This window comes from Gossypium raimondii, chromosome 4, assembly GCF_025698545.1.
Source record: "Gossypium raimondii isolate GPD5lz chromosome 4, ASM2569854v1, whole genome shotgun sequence".
In the NCBI taxonomy this organism is placed as follows: Eukaryota; Viridiplantae; Streptophyta; class Magnoliopsida; order Malvales; family Malvaceae; genus Gossypium; species Gossypium raimondii.
This window is the reverse complement of record NC_068568.1, coordinates 2,504,202-2,522,507: the sequence shown is the minus strand read 5'-3', so window position 1 is coordinate 2,522,507 and position 18,306 is coordinate 2,504,202. Positions and strand designations below refer to the sequence as shown.

At 32.1% G+C, this 18,306-nt stretch overlaps 2 protein-coding genes and 1 long non-coding RNA gene across 3 annotated transcripts; 1 reads left to right on the top strand and 2 right to left on the bottom strand.

Moving 5' to 3' along the window:
- Positions 1 to 2,314: 2,314 nt before the first annotated feature.
- Positions 2,315 to 6,315, bottom strand: LOC105779583 (phosphatidylinositol/phosphatidylcholine transfer protein SFH3). Its single transcript, XM_012603391.2, has 14 exons — positions 6,216 to 6,315; positions 5,900 to 5,974; positions 5,508 to 5,769; positions 5,229 to 5,328; positions 4,850 to 5,116; positions 4,682 to 4,759; positions 4,229 to 4,330; positions 4,091 to 4,140; positions 3,794 to 3,893; positions 3,622 to 3,693; positions 3,435 to 3,515; positions 3,213 to 3,336; positions 2,740 to 3,122; positions 2,315 to 2,666 (listed from the first exon to the last, which is right to left on the bottom strand). Exons 2-14 carry the CDS (start codon positions 5,943 to 5,945, stop codon positions 2,559 to 2,561), a joined length of 1,773 nt encoding a protein of 590 aa, XP_012458845.1. The 5' UTR covers positions 5,946 to 5,974; positions 6,216 to 6,315; the 3' UTR covers positions 2,315 to 2,558.
- A 5,427-nt stretch (positions 6,316 to 11,742) lies between these two features.
- LOC105779591 (uncharacterized) lies at positions 11,743 to 12,728 on the bottom strand. Its single transcript, XR_001129076.2, has 2 exons — positions 12,434 to 12,728; positions 11,743 to 12,099 (listed from the first exon to the last, which is right to left on the bottom strand). It is a non-coding gene; the product is annotated as an uncharacterized LOC105779591 (long non-coding RNA).
- Positions 12,729 to 15,465: 2,737 nt separating this feature from the next.
- LOC105779589 (40S ribosomal protein S25-4) lies at positions 15,466 to 17,178 on the top strand. Its single transcript, XM_012603404.2, has 4 exons — positions 15,466 to 15,599; positions 15,724 to 15,798; positions 15,904 to 16,038; positions 16,873 to 17,178. Exons 1-4 carry the CDS (start codon positions 15,597 to 15,599, stop codon positions 16,984 to 16,986), a joined length of 327 nt encoding a protein of 108 aa, XP_012458858.1. The 5' UTR covers positions 15,466 to 15,596; the 3' UTR covers positions 16,987 to 17,178.
- The last annotated feature ends 1,128 nt before the right edge of the window (positions 17,179 to 18,306 follow it).

The window sequence follows — 18,306 nt, the reverse complement described above, 5'->3', positions numbered from 1 at the left end:
GTTGACATGATATGTAAGCACGAAGTACACGCGGATTGTCATGTGAGTTGTCACGCTAACATCGTTAAAATTTTAAGGTTCTAGTTAGCATTTTTGTAAAAAATTAAGTTCGAGTTTGATTATGAACAATAATCGTATATGGGTATTCAATCTTACAATGCGTTGTTACCATATATGTGAGTTTTAGTCTGTTTAGTTGGTTTTAATTTAGATTATTCTTGTTCTTAATCTATCTATTTTTTATAGGGTAAACTACAATAACTATGCTTTTTTTTTTGTCACTCAACTATTCAATTTTGTCATTTTTCGGTCATCTAATTATCTTGAAATTCGGTGTTTCTATGTTTACGTTAGCTAACGATGATCAAAAAGATAAAATTAAATAGTTACGTGATTATTTTGTAACTTTTAATAATAAAATGACTAAAATAGAGAAAAAAATGTAAATAAGTGACTACGGATGTAATTTATTTTATTTTATATTAATTTAATTTTACTTAAATATGCATTTGTAATTATCTGTATTTGTATTTATAAACTCGGAGTAAAAAAATTAATGAGGTATTTAATGAAATTTCCTAAAGAATCAGAATCGATGCATATCCCCCACAAAATGATCTAAATGAAGACCGTCTATCTATAAATCCAAATTTTGAAGCAGTAAGTGCCAAGTTGATGAAGATAAATTATTGATATAATGAATTTATCTAAATTGCAAACAATCAAATTACCAAGGTCTTATTATATCTCTAGTTCCTGAAATTTTTAGATTTTTGAAATTTAATCCCGAAAGTACTACTCATTCTAGAGGCTTATATAACCCATTTTCGGAATGCCATATGACGTTTCAATATTCGAATGTCTGATTAAAAAATTAAAGTCTAATTGATAATACATTTAGATTTAACGATATTATCAATTAGATTTTAATTTTCAAATCGGATAAGTAAAGGAGCTAAATTCTTAGAACTAAAAGTAGAAGGATTAAATTTCAAAAGTCCAAAGAAAATAGGGACTGGGGATAGAATTAGACCCATTAATAAATACACGCCTCTCCAATTGCTTCTTCACCGATGATATTTTGACACGACACACTTGGGTAAGAGTACATTTGGTAATTATTTATTTTTAGTACTGGTAACGAATTTGTCTAAACTACCCTTTGGTTTAGCATAATATGTTCAGTATTTATAGGGCAAACCTGTCTTTTCAAAATTGTAGGCCCTGAGATTCCCAAATCTTATAAATTAGCTGCCGAAGCAGTAAAGTTTGATATGAAAACATGTTACATTATTAATCACTTCGTCATGAAGGAAAATATTGGTCAAATTCGGTTATTAGTCTTTGTACTATGTAAAAGTTATGAATTTAGTCCTTATACTTTAATTTAGTCAATTTTAGCCTTATACTTATGTCATGGACTTAGATTCTTTCCACGCAATTCGTGCAGCCTTGGCAGTTTCTTCACTCCAAAACACCTAAGTCAGCCTAACTCTCAACAATTGAAGATTGAAGAACAAGCAGAAGAACAAAAAATGAAAGAACTCGAAAGATGAATAAAGCCACAGAAAAGCAAGAACACTAGAGAGAGTTTTGAGTGAATGCTTTAAAAAATTCTATTCCTCACTGAATGAGGGGGGATGGTTCTATTTATAGTTGAGCCTCTTCGAAAGCAACGGTACAAATTAAAGTACATCAATGGCTAAATTAAAAGCTATCTACAAATAAAATCTCTAAGATTACAGAATCGTATCTTCTAAAGATTACATATCATATCTAAGATTATATATATTTGAATATCACGTTCTATATTTGCTAAGCTTTGTAGATGGCCTTCAATCTCTCCAAGCAACGTGCCAATTCGGTTGGACCAAATAACCTCCTTTGAACATTATGGATCACACAAGTGCGCCATGGCTGTGGGTTCTCATGCGCAACCTATGACACTTAACGCAAGTTGACATGTCATTACATATATGATAATAAGTTTGCAACATGACATTTTGGAAATAACAAAAGTAAACTTAACGAACTTAATACTTTCATTTGGTCTGGATTGAAATTTTAAAATTTAAAAAGTGCAAAAATTAAAAACGACCAAATAAAAACCATAGGGACTAAATTCACCAATAAAGTATAGTATAAGGACTAATAGTAAAATTTAGCAGCCGACCCAAATACGTAATCGAAAGCAACCCATCTTTAATTTCATATAGAATAATCAATTCATATCTAAAATTATCGAATTTATTTGAGAATTTTCGAGTCGGATTCAGATAATTTCAAGTCAAAATTAAACCTTACTTACCTAGTATAATTCAAAAAATATACATAAGATTTATTAAAGATGTTAAACTCCATCGTTTACAAGGTCTTGGAATTTAATATTGTACAAGGCAAAACAGTATATATATTGATCTGTGGGGCTGAATTGTCTCTCCAACGCCACCAACATCAAGTTTCCATATTACGGCTTCTGCAGATCATAATAATCTATGCAAAAATGAAACATGAAGATCAAGCTTTTCAATATAAATATATATTTTGCATGTTTCTTTTTAGCATTTGAAGCAGTAAAAACTTTGGTGACTTGCAGATTTCTTCATCTCTGACTTGGCGATGAATGTTTGAAGCATCCTCTGTTTATTAAGGGCTTCCTCAAGTGCCTGCATATGGAAGAAAGCAAACAATGAATGCATGCATGCATGCATGCATGTATGTATATAAGTATGTATGTACCCTTTTAGCTTCAGATAGTTCTTTTTCCAGAATGCAGACTCTTCTTAAAGCAGCATTCAACATCTCTTCTTTGTCCGGTGGCATGACGGCCGGTTTTGCGCTAAGAACGACCACTTTTTCTTCCAGTTCGGCCATGCGTTTCGCCATGGTGATGAATTCTGCGCTAGTGATCGGTGCTGGCAACTGAGAGGCAGGGGCTGTGATGGGTTTAGGATAGTAAACTTGACCACCGCTGTACACGGTTGCTTCACTTTGTTTCTTTGGCGCGGTACGGGACATACGAACCATGGTTACGATTCCCATTACAAATGCCATGATTCCTCCGAAAATGCTGCTGCCAATTCTGTCACTTTCCTTTCTGCCATTCTTCACCTGGTAACAATCTGCAGTTGAAATATTATAATCTTTAAAGGTGGTATCCAACCGGATCCGGACTTTGAATCCTAACATTTGCAACATTTCAAGGACTTAACCTTTAGAGATGGCTAACATTTCATTTTCCACTGGTTTAGGCCAAGAAGTATCCACACCCTTGTCAACTATAGGAATAAGTTTGTCATAGGTAAAGGAATCCTGGCATTTTTTCTTGATCGGAGTCTGCAATACGTTAAAAAACATGTAGTTATCTCAGGAAAGAGTTGCAGATGCTAAAACTCGAACCCCGTACTTACAACGGGATCACTTTACAGACTTACTTCAGGAACAGGAGACAATAATGGAGCCTCTGCAGGGCATTCAGCATTGTCCATAGAAATTTCTGTGTCAAAGGAATTAAGCTTCATGGTCCAAAACATCAAAACAAAATGTTAGGCAATGAACTTGTAGAAACTAGATATTAAGGCATGTGTTGCACATAGCCTTGGCTATAAGTGATGAACTTACCACTCGGCATGTTTTCTCATCGATGCCTGACAGAGTTCTCCAAGTGCACTTGGCCTCACCATTTTCAACTCTCTGCTCATCGATGTGAAAGTTGTTGGTTTTCATTATTCCAAGAACAATGTAAAATTATATATTATCCCGAAAATCAATCTATCAAATCTTAGGTGAATACCTTTAATATCTCTGGATCATTCCATGGACCCTTATCAGAAACCATGCAACCTCCTTTGTCTGCACAATTGCAACTACCGCCGAAAAACTCAGGCAGTTCACTGTTAAAAAAACATGTTTAACCATGGAACCTTTAAAAGAGAAACTCTTATCCTCCAAGAACCGAGGAAGAATCATATCCCTATATGACTATATCCATGTTTAGAGATATGCATTAGACGTAGGTGTTGTATACGTAGACTTTAAGAAAAAAATGAAGTATTGGAATGACATTCCAATCGGTTGAGATGAGACTTACCTAGCATCAATAATTTCAAGCAACTTACTATGGTATTTGTTACCCAAAACCTGATGAATATAACATAAAAAGTTGTTTAGCAACATTAAAGTATCAAAAGCAAATCTAGTTTCGAGTGAATTGGTGATTTATACTTACATGGATTTTCGCAGTGGTCTTTGGGTCAAGAAATGATTTAACTGTGCTCCATAACAGCTTAAATCCAGAACCAGCATTGATGATAAACATGCGGTTCAGAGTCTGCAATATATATATGAAGCATTCAATTAGCTACATCTTGACTGAATCAAAAACATGTGTAAGTGTACGACTAATTCAATAACGAAAGTTTCATAAGGGAATTGGAGCAGGCTATCACGAGACAAAAGATCTTTTCCCTGAAGTTATCCTTGTCAACAAAACAATTCGAAGTGCCTAGATTTTTTAGAACAAGTTAGGGACTCAGGGTCAAATAGCAATTATGTGAAGCAGTTCTTTTTACACTATTTCGGAACCAAGGACTCGAATCGTATGGATATGTAAAATATGGGAGGATATAGACGAGGAGTGTCAGTGCAGATTAAACATAAACCTTACGGATTAACGACTTACCTCAGGATAATTGTCACCATCAATCTTCTGAAGACGTTGAAGGAGCTCCCTTGCAGACTTGTTGAAGCTTTTAAGCCCCTGAAAACTCATATATATAATGTAAATATTAAAAGTGCAATGAATCAAAAATTTGGAGAAATGAACAACAAAAATTCGCCCTCAACATACCACTCCTTCAACATCCAATATAGTTGTGTTCTGAGTAATGTGCCTTTTTGCAGAAATTGATGCAGCAGGGAACTTAACATTCAAGGTCTTTTCAAAGTCCTTTACATGGTACCTCAAATAGCGGTCTATTGTTGTTACTTGAGTTAGCTTGTTTACATCGACTTGACCAAGTCTTTCGATATAAACTGGTCGTCCACCTTTATCGACTCCATGATATCCTTGTGGATAGTATTTAATCACTTCATCATATTCCTTGAAATCGAAGTCCTAGGTAAACGAATCCGACACAAGAAATTTCAGACACAATCCACTAAGATGAAATACATAGTCAATACATACACACACACACACACACATACACACACACATATATATATACCTCCCTGATTGTGTCAGCCCCAAAATCTTTCCGCCATTGAAGCATATCAGCCCACATTTGCTTTGCTTTATCTTGATCAAATTTCCTGGCCTTAAGAAATCTGTACTTATACCAAGTAGTGATGTTAATGACCCTAGGCCTTCATAGTTTTCATCCTAACCTAATGTGCATCAAAGCCCCGACAACGATGTCCAATTACGTTATCGCATACGTAATGTAAGAAAAATGAAGAGACCGAACAACATAGCATTAAGAAGAAAGGATGAAAAAGATTGTGACCTTAGCATCATATGATGATCATCATGTTTAGTAGGTAATAGATCATCAACAAAAAGGGCTTGGCGAAATGCGGTCAACGATTGTAACTCTTTAGCATCAAGTTCATCCTCAATACAATCAGCAGACATAACTCTGCTGTGTCTCCTTATCTTCTTAAGAGAATGTCTGAATTTGGTGGATGAACTTACTGCTTTTTTCTTAAGACCCCCAAGCCTTGTCTTCTTCTCATCCTCAGAACTCTCTACATCCGATTTTTCAACACCTATAAAACTCGAAAAGATCCACACACAAAAAAACACCCCCAGTTTGTCATTTTTAATGTAATTTGTATGATTGGTTCAAAAAAAAAGAAAGGGTCTGCAAGACTGCAACGTGTTTGTAGAATGACTCACCCATTCGAGCTTGTCGATCAACAAGTAAAGACGAAGTTTCAGCCATGATTATAACCTTGAAATGTCGTTCAACACCTGGTTAAAAATGGGTTAGGCTTAGATTTCCATGTTTGCATACGTAAAGATCAAACACATGACATCAATCCACAATGTTCATCATCATATGTCTATGGAGATTGATGTAAAAAAACCAAATGTCTACGGAGGATCAAAAAGATGAAAAGTTTGAAGCATAAAAGAACATACAATGACAGACAATTAAGTGAAAAAATAAAAATAAAAAATTGAAGAACAAAGGAAAAGAAGAGATGTTTACCAGCATGTGAGAGGACAAGGTTGAGGGGCTAATAGAGAAAGGAGACCCGAATAAATCTCTTGAATAGGTGGCTATTGAAGATAATTTGTCTATAAATTCCAAATGTCCATTGATTGATTTTTTTTTTTACAGATTTAGTTCTTTCGAAAAAAAAATTTTCGAGATTCCTTTTACGTTTACTAATCTTGACGAAGCTCTAAAAAAAACCCAAACATTTTTTTTTTGTGAAAAATTTAAATTAATTTTTTTATTTTTCTGTTAAAAATGGTGAATTAGAGTTTGGTGCGATTTGCATGGGACTCCATTGAAAAACCTTCTCCTTTTTTTTCAATTTTTTTTTTGTGTCTCTTAACTAACTTTGTCAACTGAATCCAACCTTTTCCCGGCAGATTTTGCTGGCTGCCATTATTATTATTGGTTAAAATGTGAAATAAGTCCTTGTAGTTTTATTTTAATAATTTAAATACTTTTTATATTTCAAAATTCAAGTTCTAACTGTTAACGATGTTAAAATCATATTTTACATTTCAAATTTTTATCCTGTCATTTTTCTGTTACATAGATATCGAATATATATATATATATATATTATTTCGAATGCCACACTAACAAATTGAATAAAAAAATAACAACGTTAACAGTTGAATCAATTTGAAATCTAAAAGTTAAAAGGACAAAATTCTTGGAAATAAAAGTAAATGGACTAAATTTTAAATTTGTAAAGAGTATATGGACTTATGAAAAAAATTTAACCTTGTTTTTTTTCTATTTTTTAACTTTTATTTTATTGTATGATTATTGTGTTTAATAAATTTTATATTTTATAAATTCAATATATATTAATAATTTTATCACATAAATTTTGAAAACCATAACCCACCTATATATAAAGATTTAAATTAGAATAAAAACCTATTTGAATATGGTAGCAACAATGTTAACTGAATTAAAACTTAATTAATTTATATTTAATATGGTTAGGTCTAAATGAAGATATTATTAATAATATTTGTATATTTTTATTGTACTTGGAAATAAAAATATTGTTCAACAAAATTAAAATATTATTTGAAATTGATTCAATTTTTAATTTTTAAAACAGACTCTAATAGTATTTATAATTGACCGAATTTGAACAGAATTTCATCATTTGAATTGATTGGATTTATTAACTTTGTTACAATAACTAAAGTTATATAAAGCGTTCAGGGATATAACAGGGTGGTTCCCAGTGAATGAGGTGTAAAGAGCCATTAGAATGAAGGTAGTTTATTCTATATGGTGTGTGAAGAACCACTAGACTAATGAATTAAGAGAGTTTTTGGTTGAGTTTTTCCAAGGTGTGGATTATATAGATCTCTCATGCTTTTACTTTGATGTTGAGGAGTATTTATAGAGGGAGGATGGCTAGGCGTGGGTCATAGCCATTGAGTTCCTTACTCCATGGGAGTCATTACAGGGTGATGGATGTCAACTTAGGACACTTTTGGCGTTAACCTAAAGGGGTTGGGCGAGGCGCTTTTCAAGCTTAGATGTGATAGATTGAGAATGTCATCAGGAATTCTTTCCATTATATCTTATATGGGCATAAGCCTGCTTGGTGTGACGTAATGTTTAAGTGAGGTGTGTTGCTTTCCTAGTGAGGCCATGGGGTCGAGCTTTTCTATATATGAGGCTACACCTTACTAGGTTTCTATAGTTGGCAACGAGGTCTAGAGCGAGGGTAAAATTTTTAAAATGCTAACATTTTAGAATCCGTAGATTCAAAATGCTAGGATTTGGAACTCTTTTGTTTGGATAAATAATTTATTTAAAAATATTAGGTTAATAAAATTTTACAAATTAAAATATAATTATAAAAAGAATAATTATATTAAAAATAAATAATATAAAAAAATTCAATATGGATATTGTTATATTTTAAAAAATATATAAATAGTTTTAATAAAATAGAATTTAAAATATATATTATAATTAAATAAGTTTTTTAAAGTTTAAGTTTTTGAAAAACCACCTATTTAGGGGAAATTTGAGTTATTAAAATTTCCTCTTGAAATCACCAAAAATTTTTAAAATTTGAAAACATTGATACAAAGGAAATCCCTCTTACAAATTCTTCACCCTTATGGTAGACTATTCTTGCACTAGCAAGGCTTATTGTGCATTCTCCGCATAGGATTAATTTCATCGCCTTAAGAGAGGTTTGGACTCATAATAATTTCTAGAAAATCTGCTTCAACGTACATTGCACTAATGATGCACCGTCGGAGTAGATGGTTGAAGTTCTTAATTTTGCTTGGTGTCGATGCTCCTTTGCCGTCTCATTTGATGTGGCGGAAAAGGAATTTTGACAAAGCTAATGCTAGTTGAGGAGAGGGAATCTATTAACTTTGTGTTCCGCTCGAGCATCTGCGTATTCGAACCCACATCCTCGTGCATTGATAACAATGCCTAAATTAATTGAGCTAAAACTCATTCGTCCTTAATGTTAGAGTTTAACTCTACTTTAATATGACATGATTTCGTCCTTTATTTTTTAATGTTTGAATTTAATAGTACAATTTATTGTTGTTACATAGTTTTTTTTTGGAGCACAAAATTAGGACTAACTGAAAATCTAATTAAGTATTTTCATATTGATAATAAATTTGCATGTGTTGAATGCTTAAGTGTAATGGCCCAAATTTAAGGTTATCGGAATAGTGGTTTCGGGACCACAAATTCGATGAGGAAAATTTTATTTTTCTTATATTTTTATGGTCTAATATTTCACAAAATGATTTCGTGAAAATTTTGTTCGAAAATTTCGACGTTTGGGCACTCAATTTAGTCAAAAGGACTAAATTGTAAAAAGTGCAAAAGTTGAGTTCTACATGTTAAAGGTGTCCAATTGTTATGAAACTTTAAATTGGAGGCACTTATATGGTAATTAGACCATTGGTTAAGTTTGTAGACAAAAATGGACATGAGATAAGTGAAATAGAAAATTTTTAAGTTAGGGGCAATTTGGTAATCTAGTAATAAAAAGAATTAAAAAGGAAAAGGATGACAAAAATCATCATCTTCTTCATTAGGACGAAATAAGCAAGGGGGGAAGCCATAGTTAGGGTTTTCAAGCTTCCAAGCTCCATAGCAAGTGATCCAAAGCCCCGTTTTTAATGTTCTTTACGTTTTTTGAGATCCCGATAGCTTAATTTAGCTTATTTTAGCAATAATTTAACCTAGGGTTTTTATTTGGAAAAATACCCATAGGTGAAAAGTGTTTATGTTGATGTTTTATGATAGAATATGAAGCTATAAATTATGTTAAACAACTTTTGCTAGCCGATTTTAAGCGAAAACGAGTAAAACGACATAATCGGTAAAAATACCTAATGTTCATAAGTACATGTTAGAGTGGGAATTTGATGTTGGCATAGAAGAGAAAAATGTTCATCATGTCATAAAACATAAGAATAAGGGATGAAGTTTAATTTCCGAGCCTTGGGGCAAAAATGTAATTATGCAAAAGTTTAGGGGCAAAATTGTAATTTTGAAAAAGTTAGAGTCGAGGGCTGTTTTGATGAATGTGAGTATTAAATTAGTTAAATTTGCTATTTTAGATCAAGAAGAATGAAACTCGAGGTTAGACAAAGGGAAGAATAAAGTTGAAGACTAAGTTGGTGAATTAGACTATATTTGATACCGAGGTAAGTTTACGGTAAATAAATACAATATTTTAATAATTATTATTAATGTTGTTATTTTCCAGCAATTATATATTTATTTCATTAATTTATTTGATGATGACCCAAGCATGAAATGGTAGAGAATAAAAATTAAAAAGTCCCGTTAATACATAAGGATAGTATTGGATACAAATGTCATGACATTTGGGTAAAGAGATCCCATGTAAGACATGCCATTGGCATCCTTGAGATCATGAGAGGTCCCATGTAAGACCATGTCTGGGACATGGCGTTGGCACCGAGATGAGAGGTCCCATGTAAGACCATATGCAGGACACGGCGTTAATACGAGATGAGAGGTCCCTATAAGACCATGTCAGGACATGGCATGGGCACCGAGATGAGAACATCCCATGTAAGACCATGTCGGGACATGGCTTTGGCATGTTATTATCGAAAAAGACCGAGTATCCTTATTGTTCCAATGTAGCTCAACGGGCTAATAAGCGAATCATATTCATGAAAGTTCAGTTTAAAGCATAAATGGCAAGCTCAGGTAAGTTATAAGAGTTAAGAACTTATTATACTATCAATTGATGTTCAACGATGCAACAAGAGATGAGTAAGTTATGCACACAAGTATTCTAAGTAAATAAGCAAGAGAACTAGAATGAGATTAACTAAAGAGTAAACTAGAGATATAGTCACTTGAGTTTAATTATTTGTGTTTAATGTTGTTATTTATTTGCTAGTAAACTTACTAAGCTTTATGCTTACTTCTTTTACTTCTCTTTCTCTTATAGTATTGCAAAGCTACTTCAAGGATCCTAAAGAAGTCGGAGATCGTCCACACTATCAACCACAACTGCTCGGTATTTTATGATGAAATACGTTGAAGTTATGGCATGTATAGAGATTTAGTTATTTTGCATGTTTGTAATTATGATTGTGCTAACAAATGATGTGTAAGCATTTGATGATGTATGGTCATTAAAATGGTTAAGTATGAAGGTGTTTGTTGTTATGAAAGATTAGGTGATAAATTATGCATGGAAATCATGAAAGGATAAAATTTTGCAAAGAAAGTAAATCGGGCCGCATGGTGACGTGACTTTGAAAAATCACCTAGGATGTTATAAAATTAATTAGAGGGTGAATGATATATGGAATTAAATCTTGTTGAGCCTATTTTCATGGAAAAATAACGGTGTAGCAAAAAGAAATTTATATTTTAAGATATGTGAATTTTAGTAAGACAGGGTCAGAACTGTTATTGGAGTCCCCTGTTCTGAGTTCATAAAATCATTAAAAATTGTATAAAAATGGTTATGAGTTATAGTTTATATTTATAGATTTCTTATTGAGTCTATTTTCTGTAAAAACAAGTAAGAACTTCATATGAAAATCCTACAGTGAGAAAACTTATTTTTAGTGACAGGATGTCAGGACAGTTAGGTGGTGAAACAGGGAAGACTTTAACTAATAAACTGTACTAATTGGCTAAACCAAAAATTCTAAAAATTTTATGGTAAGTAAATATATGAGTATAGTTTCAGGGAAAATTTACGGAGTTAAATTTCGAGTTCCGTAGCTCAAGTTATAATTAATTTAGTAACCGCTGCGCGATTGGACAGATTGCTGTAAATAGTGAAATAAAATTTCAAACCAAGTTTTTATGTCCCGAATTAGTAAGATAAGCTAAGTAATGCCTCATGCTTGACTCCGGCAATGGTCTCGAGTAACGGGTGTTACATTAAGATTATTTTTAAAAAAAAATCACATTTTCACTTCAATGTCAGAAACTAATAGTGTTATCAGTTTGAACCTATTAATAATAATATAATAGCAGAGGGATCAAATTATGTCGAACTAAAAAAATAGATTAAATCTCTTAAAACTAGAATTAGACAAATTTATAGTTTAGATATGGTGAAGCAAACAAAGTCTAATTATGCTCCAAATCTATGTGCTTTTTGTACATCATTGTAAGAGCCATTTTGCCCGGGCCCAAAACACTAAAGCCCAATACCAGCAAAAAAAACACAGTCCAAAATAAACAGTGGCCCAAAATACCCAACAGGCCCAAATTAAGAAACCCTAGCCCCCAAGCCTCCATGCGCCGCATGCCCAGGCTCCAGCCCCAACGCCGTTTCGCCTCCTCTGCCATGCCTGGCTACCGCCGCTCCTAGCCGCCTTTCCTCCGCATGCTCTGACACCTACAAAAATTGAATGCAAAAGGCACACAACAACAGAAGGAACAAATAGCAAAAAGACAAAGAAATAGAAATAAAAAGTTGTGTAGATCGGCTATAAAAGCCGAAAATCTCTTCCTTGTAATCTTCTTCTACCTTTTTTACGAATACACAGAGATTAGAATAAGAAAACTGAAAACAAGATTTAAAAAGGTTGTTTTGAATTGCTTTCTCTTCATTTCTTTATCTTTTGCGTATTTATTTGTTTATTTATTTGCTTTTATTTTTATTTTTATTTTTTTTCTGCAAATCGATCTTAAAAAATAATCAAAATAAAATAGAAAGGAAGAGGAAGTACCTGAATCGGCCCTTAGACCCGCCGTTGATGGTGCTTCACCGTCGCCGGACGTGGGTTGGGAGAGGGACCAAAGCTTTTCTCTTTCTTTCTGCTCCCGTGTTCCATGACTTCGACCTCTGAATGCGCTTCAATGCGCCGAGAGGAAGCGTCTTCGCATGGCTCCGGCCACCGGGCGGGGAGGCGTGACGGCGGCGGGGTTCTTGGTCTGGAACCCTAGCAGAGAAAGGGGATTCCCCTTTTAATTTTTTTTTTCTTGCGTTCTCTGTAGAGAATAAAGCAGCAGAAAATAAAGCAAATGTTTAGCCTTTATTGTGATTGTGGTACGGCGCCGTTTAAAGGGGGAGATTTGCGCCTGCTTTGCCCTCATGGGTAATTTACGCATTTAGTCCCCCCATCTTGCGTGGAGGCACAATCCAACTTTCTGTTTCTTTTTGATTTGGACCGTGAATTCTGTGTCTGCTTCAATCGGGTCCTTTGACCATGTGCAGTCCTTGGCATCGAAACGCCGCGTATAAGGGTCTTGGGATATTTCCCCTTCGATCCCTGATACTTTCAGTGTGTGGCGAATTGGTCCCTTTTTCCTCTTCGCCTTTTTTTTAAGATTTAGCCCCTTAATTTCATTCTGATTTCAATCACGTCCTTGTTTTTTTTATCTCCATTTTATATATTTTCTTTTCTTTTCTCTAAATTGTATTTGTATTTTTGTTGTTGATATTTAGTATTTTCTTTAATGTATTATATTATTTTAAACTATTTTAGATTTATTACTATTTATTTTAAGTTTTATATACATTAAATATTTTAAATATATGTATACATACACTATCGATTCTAGTTCCTTGTTTTATTGTTTAATATAAGAACAATTTTTCCTTTTGCATTTTATATGATAATGTAAAAATTTTAGCTATTACCTTAAGTATTTTATATATTATTTTATCTTATGTTAAAATGTATTGTATATATTAATTATTTTAAAACTGCTTTGTACCCTTTTTTTAATTTTACTATTTGTTTTAAATCATTTGTTATCCATTTCAAGATTTTTAGATATTCCTTGTTTTATGCTTTTATATGTACATATATGTTATTATTTATTTTAAAATTTTCATATATAATATTTTTAAAATTATTTTGTATATAGTTGATTTTAAATCTTGTTTTCACATTATTTATTTAAAACTCATTTATTATCATTTTAAATTTGTTCTACATTTTATTTATTTTAATTTGCTCTATACTACTCATCTTGAAATTGTTATATATGTTATTTAATTTATTCATCCCTTTTTATTAATAATGATGTTTAAATAATGTGTGTTGAGTGATTATTTTCATTGTGTGTGCCATTGGTATAATTTTATTCATGTATCATTACTCTATGTTTATTATTGTATTGATTAGTTCACGTCATTGTATTGTAAATTAAACTCCGACATAGTTATCCAATTTAGACTGCTTTATTTTATTCTAAGTGAGATAAATGCATACCTTCAAATAGATTACCCGCTATTATTCAAAATGAATTTTGCTCAATAAGGCAATATTTTGCATTTTGGGAATTTGAGAAATTGTACCCTAACTTACTGGGTCTCGATTTTCTCATTAAACCCAAATAACAAAATATCCTTTTAAATTTCAAACATATAAAATTTCGAAAATAAAGGCAATATTCCGTATTTAGAAAATTCGAGAAATCGTGCCCTAACTCACTGGGCTTCGATTTTTCTCGTGATTCTAAATAACCGAATATCCTTTTAAAATTGAAATAAATGAGGTTTAAACAAAAAATATATGCAAGCTTACTCTCGAAAATACGAGGTGTCGTGTCCTAACTTACTGAATGTGACATCTTGTTACTTCGAGGTAAGAAGGCATTTTCCATTTTGATTTATCCAAGTATTTTTTTTTAAAATAACGCAATATAAAGAAGGATCGTATTTTTAAATTCTTTTCGAGTTTTTAATTTTCGACACCAATACATTAAGTAATCAACTAGGTACCAATTTTGGGCGTATCGAGGGTGCTAACCCTTCCTCGTGCGTAACCGACTCCCGAACCCGTTTTTCTGAATTTCGCAGACCAAAGTCGTTGTTTTAATAAAAATTAAATCGTTTATTAAAAACAACCACTTTTCGAGGTGACCCGATCACACCTCATCAAAAAAAGGATTGGTGGCCGTTTTCCTTCTTTTTTCAAAATCCAAGTCGACCCTGTTTTCATCAAAAAAATGGTGTCAACAATCATGAATTTTAATCCCTCAACTTTTATCTCAAAAATTTAGTCATTCTTCTATTTTCATTTAATAATTGAAGCCTAAGTAGGGGTGAGTATTCGGTCGAATTGAGTCGAATCGAGTGAAAAAATTTCGAGTTGGCGAGTCTTATTTTATCATCCTAACTCGATTTGAAATTTTTTCGAATCGAGTGAAATGAAATTCGAGTCGAGTTGACTCGAGTGAAATTGTTCGAGTTAAATTAAAAAAATTAAATATGTCGAATTGAAATCTTGTTATAGTATAACTAATTCTTTGTTAGAGCATATAAATTTGAACCATGTATATTTGAAAACTATTTCAAATCAAAAAAAATTTAGTATGATAAACTTAAATCATTAATTAACTTATTTAGCTCCCAAAATTATTATTTTAGAATATTTTTAAATTTAAACTTTCTTTATATATTTTTAGATTTTTAATTTTTAAAAATATAAATTTTGGAATTTTACAAATATGTTGAATTTATGAAAATAATTTTAAATTATTTTTGTAGTTATTGTTGAGAGGAAACAAATTTGCTCATTTTCAAAATTGACAGGACCAAAGGGATTATGTGACACTTTGATCACCTAAAGTTTTTATTAATAAAAATATATGATTTTTTAGGCGATGACATGTTACAATACCATAGTGCCACATCATTGCATGGACAAAAAAAAAACTAAGTTGAGAAAAGTTTCCAAATTCATAGACACAACATTGCTTTTTTCCAAAATAAAAGGACTAAGTTTAAAATTTATAAGAAGTACAAGGACTGAAATAAAAATTAGATTAGAAAGCAACCAAACCCTAGGGTTTAGAACTTAAAAGAAGGCTCTCACGTTTCCACCCAGACTTCTCGTCGCACCTGCAAAAACTGCGCCTCCTCCTTTACCAGCAGATACCATGGTATGTTCATCTCCCTACATTATCAATCCTTTTATACCAAAAAAAAAAAATTCCCAAATCAATTTTGGTTTTTTAATTGTAAACTAACATAGTTTTGGTTCTATTTTTGGATTTGCTTTTGTAGGCCCCAAAGAAAGACAAAGCTCCTCCTCCTTCCTCTAAGCCCGCAAAATCTGGAGGTGGCAAACAAAAGAAGAAGGTCATCTTCTTTTTTTTTTTGAATTTTTCTGCTTTTTTGGAGTTAGATAAGAAATGGGTTTTTATTTATTTATTGGTTTTGTTTTTAATTTGTTGTGGTAAATAGAAGTGGAGCAAGGGAAAACAAAAGGAGAAGGTGAACAACATGGTGCTATTTGATCAAGCTACCTATGACAAGCTTCTCTCTGAAGCTCCTAAATACAAGCTCATCACCCCCTCTATTCTTTCTGATCGTATGAGGGTACTTTTCTCTCTCTTTTTTCTCGTTATTATTCCCCCCTTTTTTTGTGTTTGCCTGTTTTTGATGGATGATGTTTTGCATTGCTTTTTACAATTCGTATGTTATTAGGTTTTAGTTTGATTCATGTTTGTCTCTTGCCTGGATGTTGGAGATTTAGGCGATGTTACTCGGATTTAGGTGTGTGTTCGATGCTGAAATGTGACATGTTCAAATTTCTTTTCAAGTATTTCGAAGTGTCCTCGGAAATGAGTCGGAGCAGCATAGGATCTAAGTTTCTTGGAATTTGATTAATGTATGTAGTTGCTGTACAAAACATGGTAATTTTATTCGAAGTAGTGTTCTTGCTACACTTTTAATATAGAGTTAGATGCAACAAAATTTTCATGGGGCCTCTGCACTAAGTGTTAGATTGCATTTTACCCCCTTTACTAAAAAAATGGGCAAGTTAGTCCCTATGCTTTAGATTAAAGAGAAACTGGCATGGCTAACAAAATTACCAGACAATCACACTGCCACGCATACCTCATGTTGATGAACAATGATCAGTTTGCTCCTTGACTAATGTACAGAGACTAATTTGCTCATTTTTTGAGTAGACAGGGTAAAATGCAATTCAACTCTTAGTACACGGGCCTTTTTGTTTTCTTATCTGATACCTATATTAAAAATCTCGGAGAAATGAGAAATTTGAACATGCTCATAAGTCACATATCCGTGCCCCGGCACTCATAACCGAGTCCTAGTAAGATTGGTTGCTGTTCTTATGCATGTGTGAGCTCTATATGAGAACTATAATCTGCTATTAAGTTTTGGTTTTTGCATGAACACTCACAGATCAATGGATCACTTGCAAGGAAGGCTATAAGGGAATTGATGGCAAGGGGGTCGATTAGATTGGTGTCTGCCCATTCTAGCCAGCAGATTTACACCAGGGCCACCAACACTTAGGATCTTTTTTCCCCTTAATTTAGTTATTATTTAGAATTATATTTGCTGAGTTTATCATCATTGAATGCTTTCTTCTGTTATTTATTTAAGACTTCCCTGTAGTCACTTTTTTTCCCTCTACAATGTTTAAGCAACAGGTTCTTGATATGGTTATGGTTTAAAGGATGTATACTTTTCAGATTTTGTTCCCAAGTGAGCTGTGGTTCCCAAATTTCTTGAAATTGAGGGTTGCTCGGTTACATGAACTCTGGGTTCTTGAGGTACTTATTATATAAATAATCCAATAACATAAACCAATAAACAATTTTGGAATTTAGTCTTTTTAATTTTTGGGTTTTAAAATTTAGGTCTAGTTTTATACATTGTTAAAATTTAGGTCTTTTTAATCTTTAAATTTATATTTTTTTGTCAAATTATCTTTAAAATAAATGAAAAGTTAATGCTTTTTTAATTTTCTAATGTAGCATACACGTGAATTGGTATGTTGATGATATGTTAACACTTAACTAATTTTTAAAATTTTAAAAATATTAAAAATTATAAAATGTATTTTAAAATTAAAAATTATTTAAAAAGTATAAAAAGAATATAAAATATATTTTTAATATTTTTAAAATTTTAAAAATTAATTAAACGTTAACATGACATCCATACAACAAGCACGTGTAAGTCGCATTAACAGAGTTAACAATCATTAATTTTTCTATTCATTTTAAGGTGATTTAATAAAAAATGAAAATTCAATTACTAAAAGAGACGAAAAGTTAAATGGGTTAAATTTTTTTTTTTTTGGTAATGTTGAAGGGTTAAATAATTAAGGACTTAAATAGTTGAATTCAAAAGAAAAATTATCAAAAATAAATTAAGATTTATATGCTTATCAACAAATGTAATCTCGGACCTCTTGGAAGTTGCATCAACATTCAATTTGAACCATCCAATTAAGGGCGTACTCCACTTAATGAATTCGGCTTTAAAAATTTTAAGGTTTTGAGTTGATCGGGTCTTAATTCAATTAACACCATTGCTATTACAACAACTAAAAAAGTTGATTTATATGTGATTACGTGCATATTATTCTTAAACTTAAGGGTTTTAAAGAATTACGAGTAGTACTAAGAAATGTTAAAAATATATAAGTTTCAAAAGTACAAATACAAAAACTAGATCAATTCGGAAAGAATCGAGTTCATAAATCGCAATTGTGAATAATAGGATTCGAACTTGAGTACTTACACACTCAAAATTTTATTGGCGAATCGATTCAAACATCAAATAGAGAAATGATGATTGTTAATACAAAATCAAAGGGTGATGGTA

Excerpts from the sequence above, each read along its gene's own strand:
- LOC105779583 (XM_012603391.2), bottom strand. The coding sequence starts at position 5,945 with ATGGCTGAAACTTCGTCTTTACTTGTTGATCGACAAGCTCGAATGG. Across the intron at positions 4,331-4,681 it reads ATGGTGACAATTATCCTGAG|ACTCTGAACCGCATGTTTAT; the intron begins GTAAGTCGTTAA and ends TATATATTGCAG. Across the intron at positions 3,694-3,793 it reads ATGATCCAGAGATATTAAAG|AGAGTTGAAAATGGTGAGGC; the intron begins GTATTCACCTAA and ends ATCGATGAGCAG.
- LOC105779589 (XM_012603404.2), top strand. Across the intron at positions 15,799-15,903 it reads GTGGCAAACAAAAGAAGAAG|AAGTGGAGCAAGGGAAAACA; the intron begins GTCATCTTCTTT and ends TGTGGTAAATAG. Across the intron at positions 16,039-16,872 it reads TTCTTTCTGATCGTATGAGG|ATCAATGGATCACTTGCAAG; the intron begins GTACTTTTCTCT and ends GAACACTCACAG.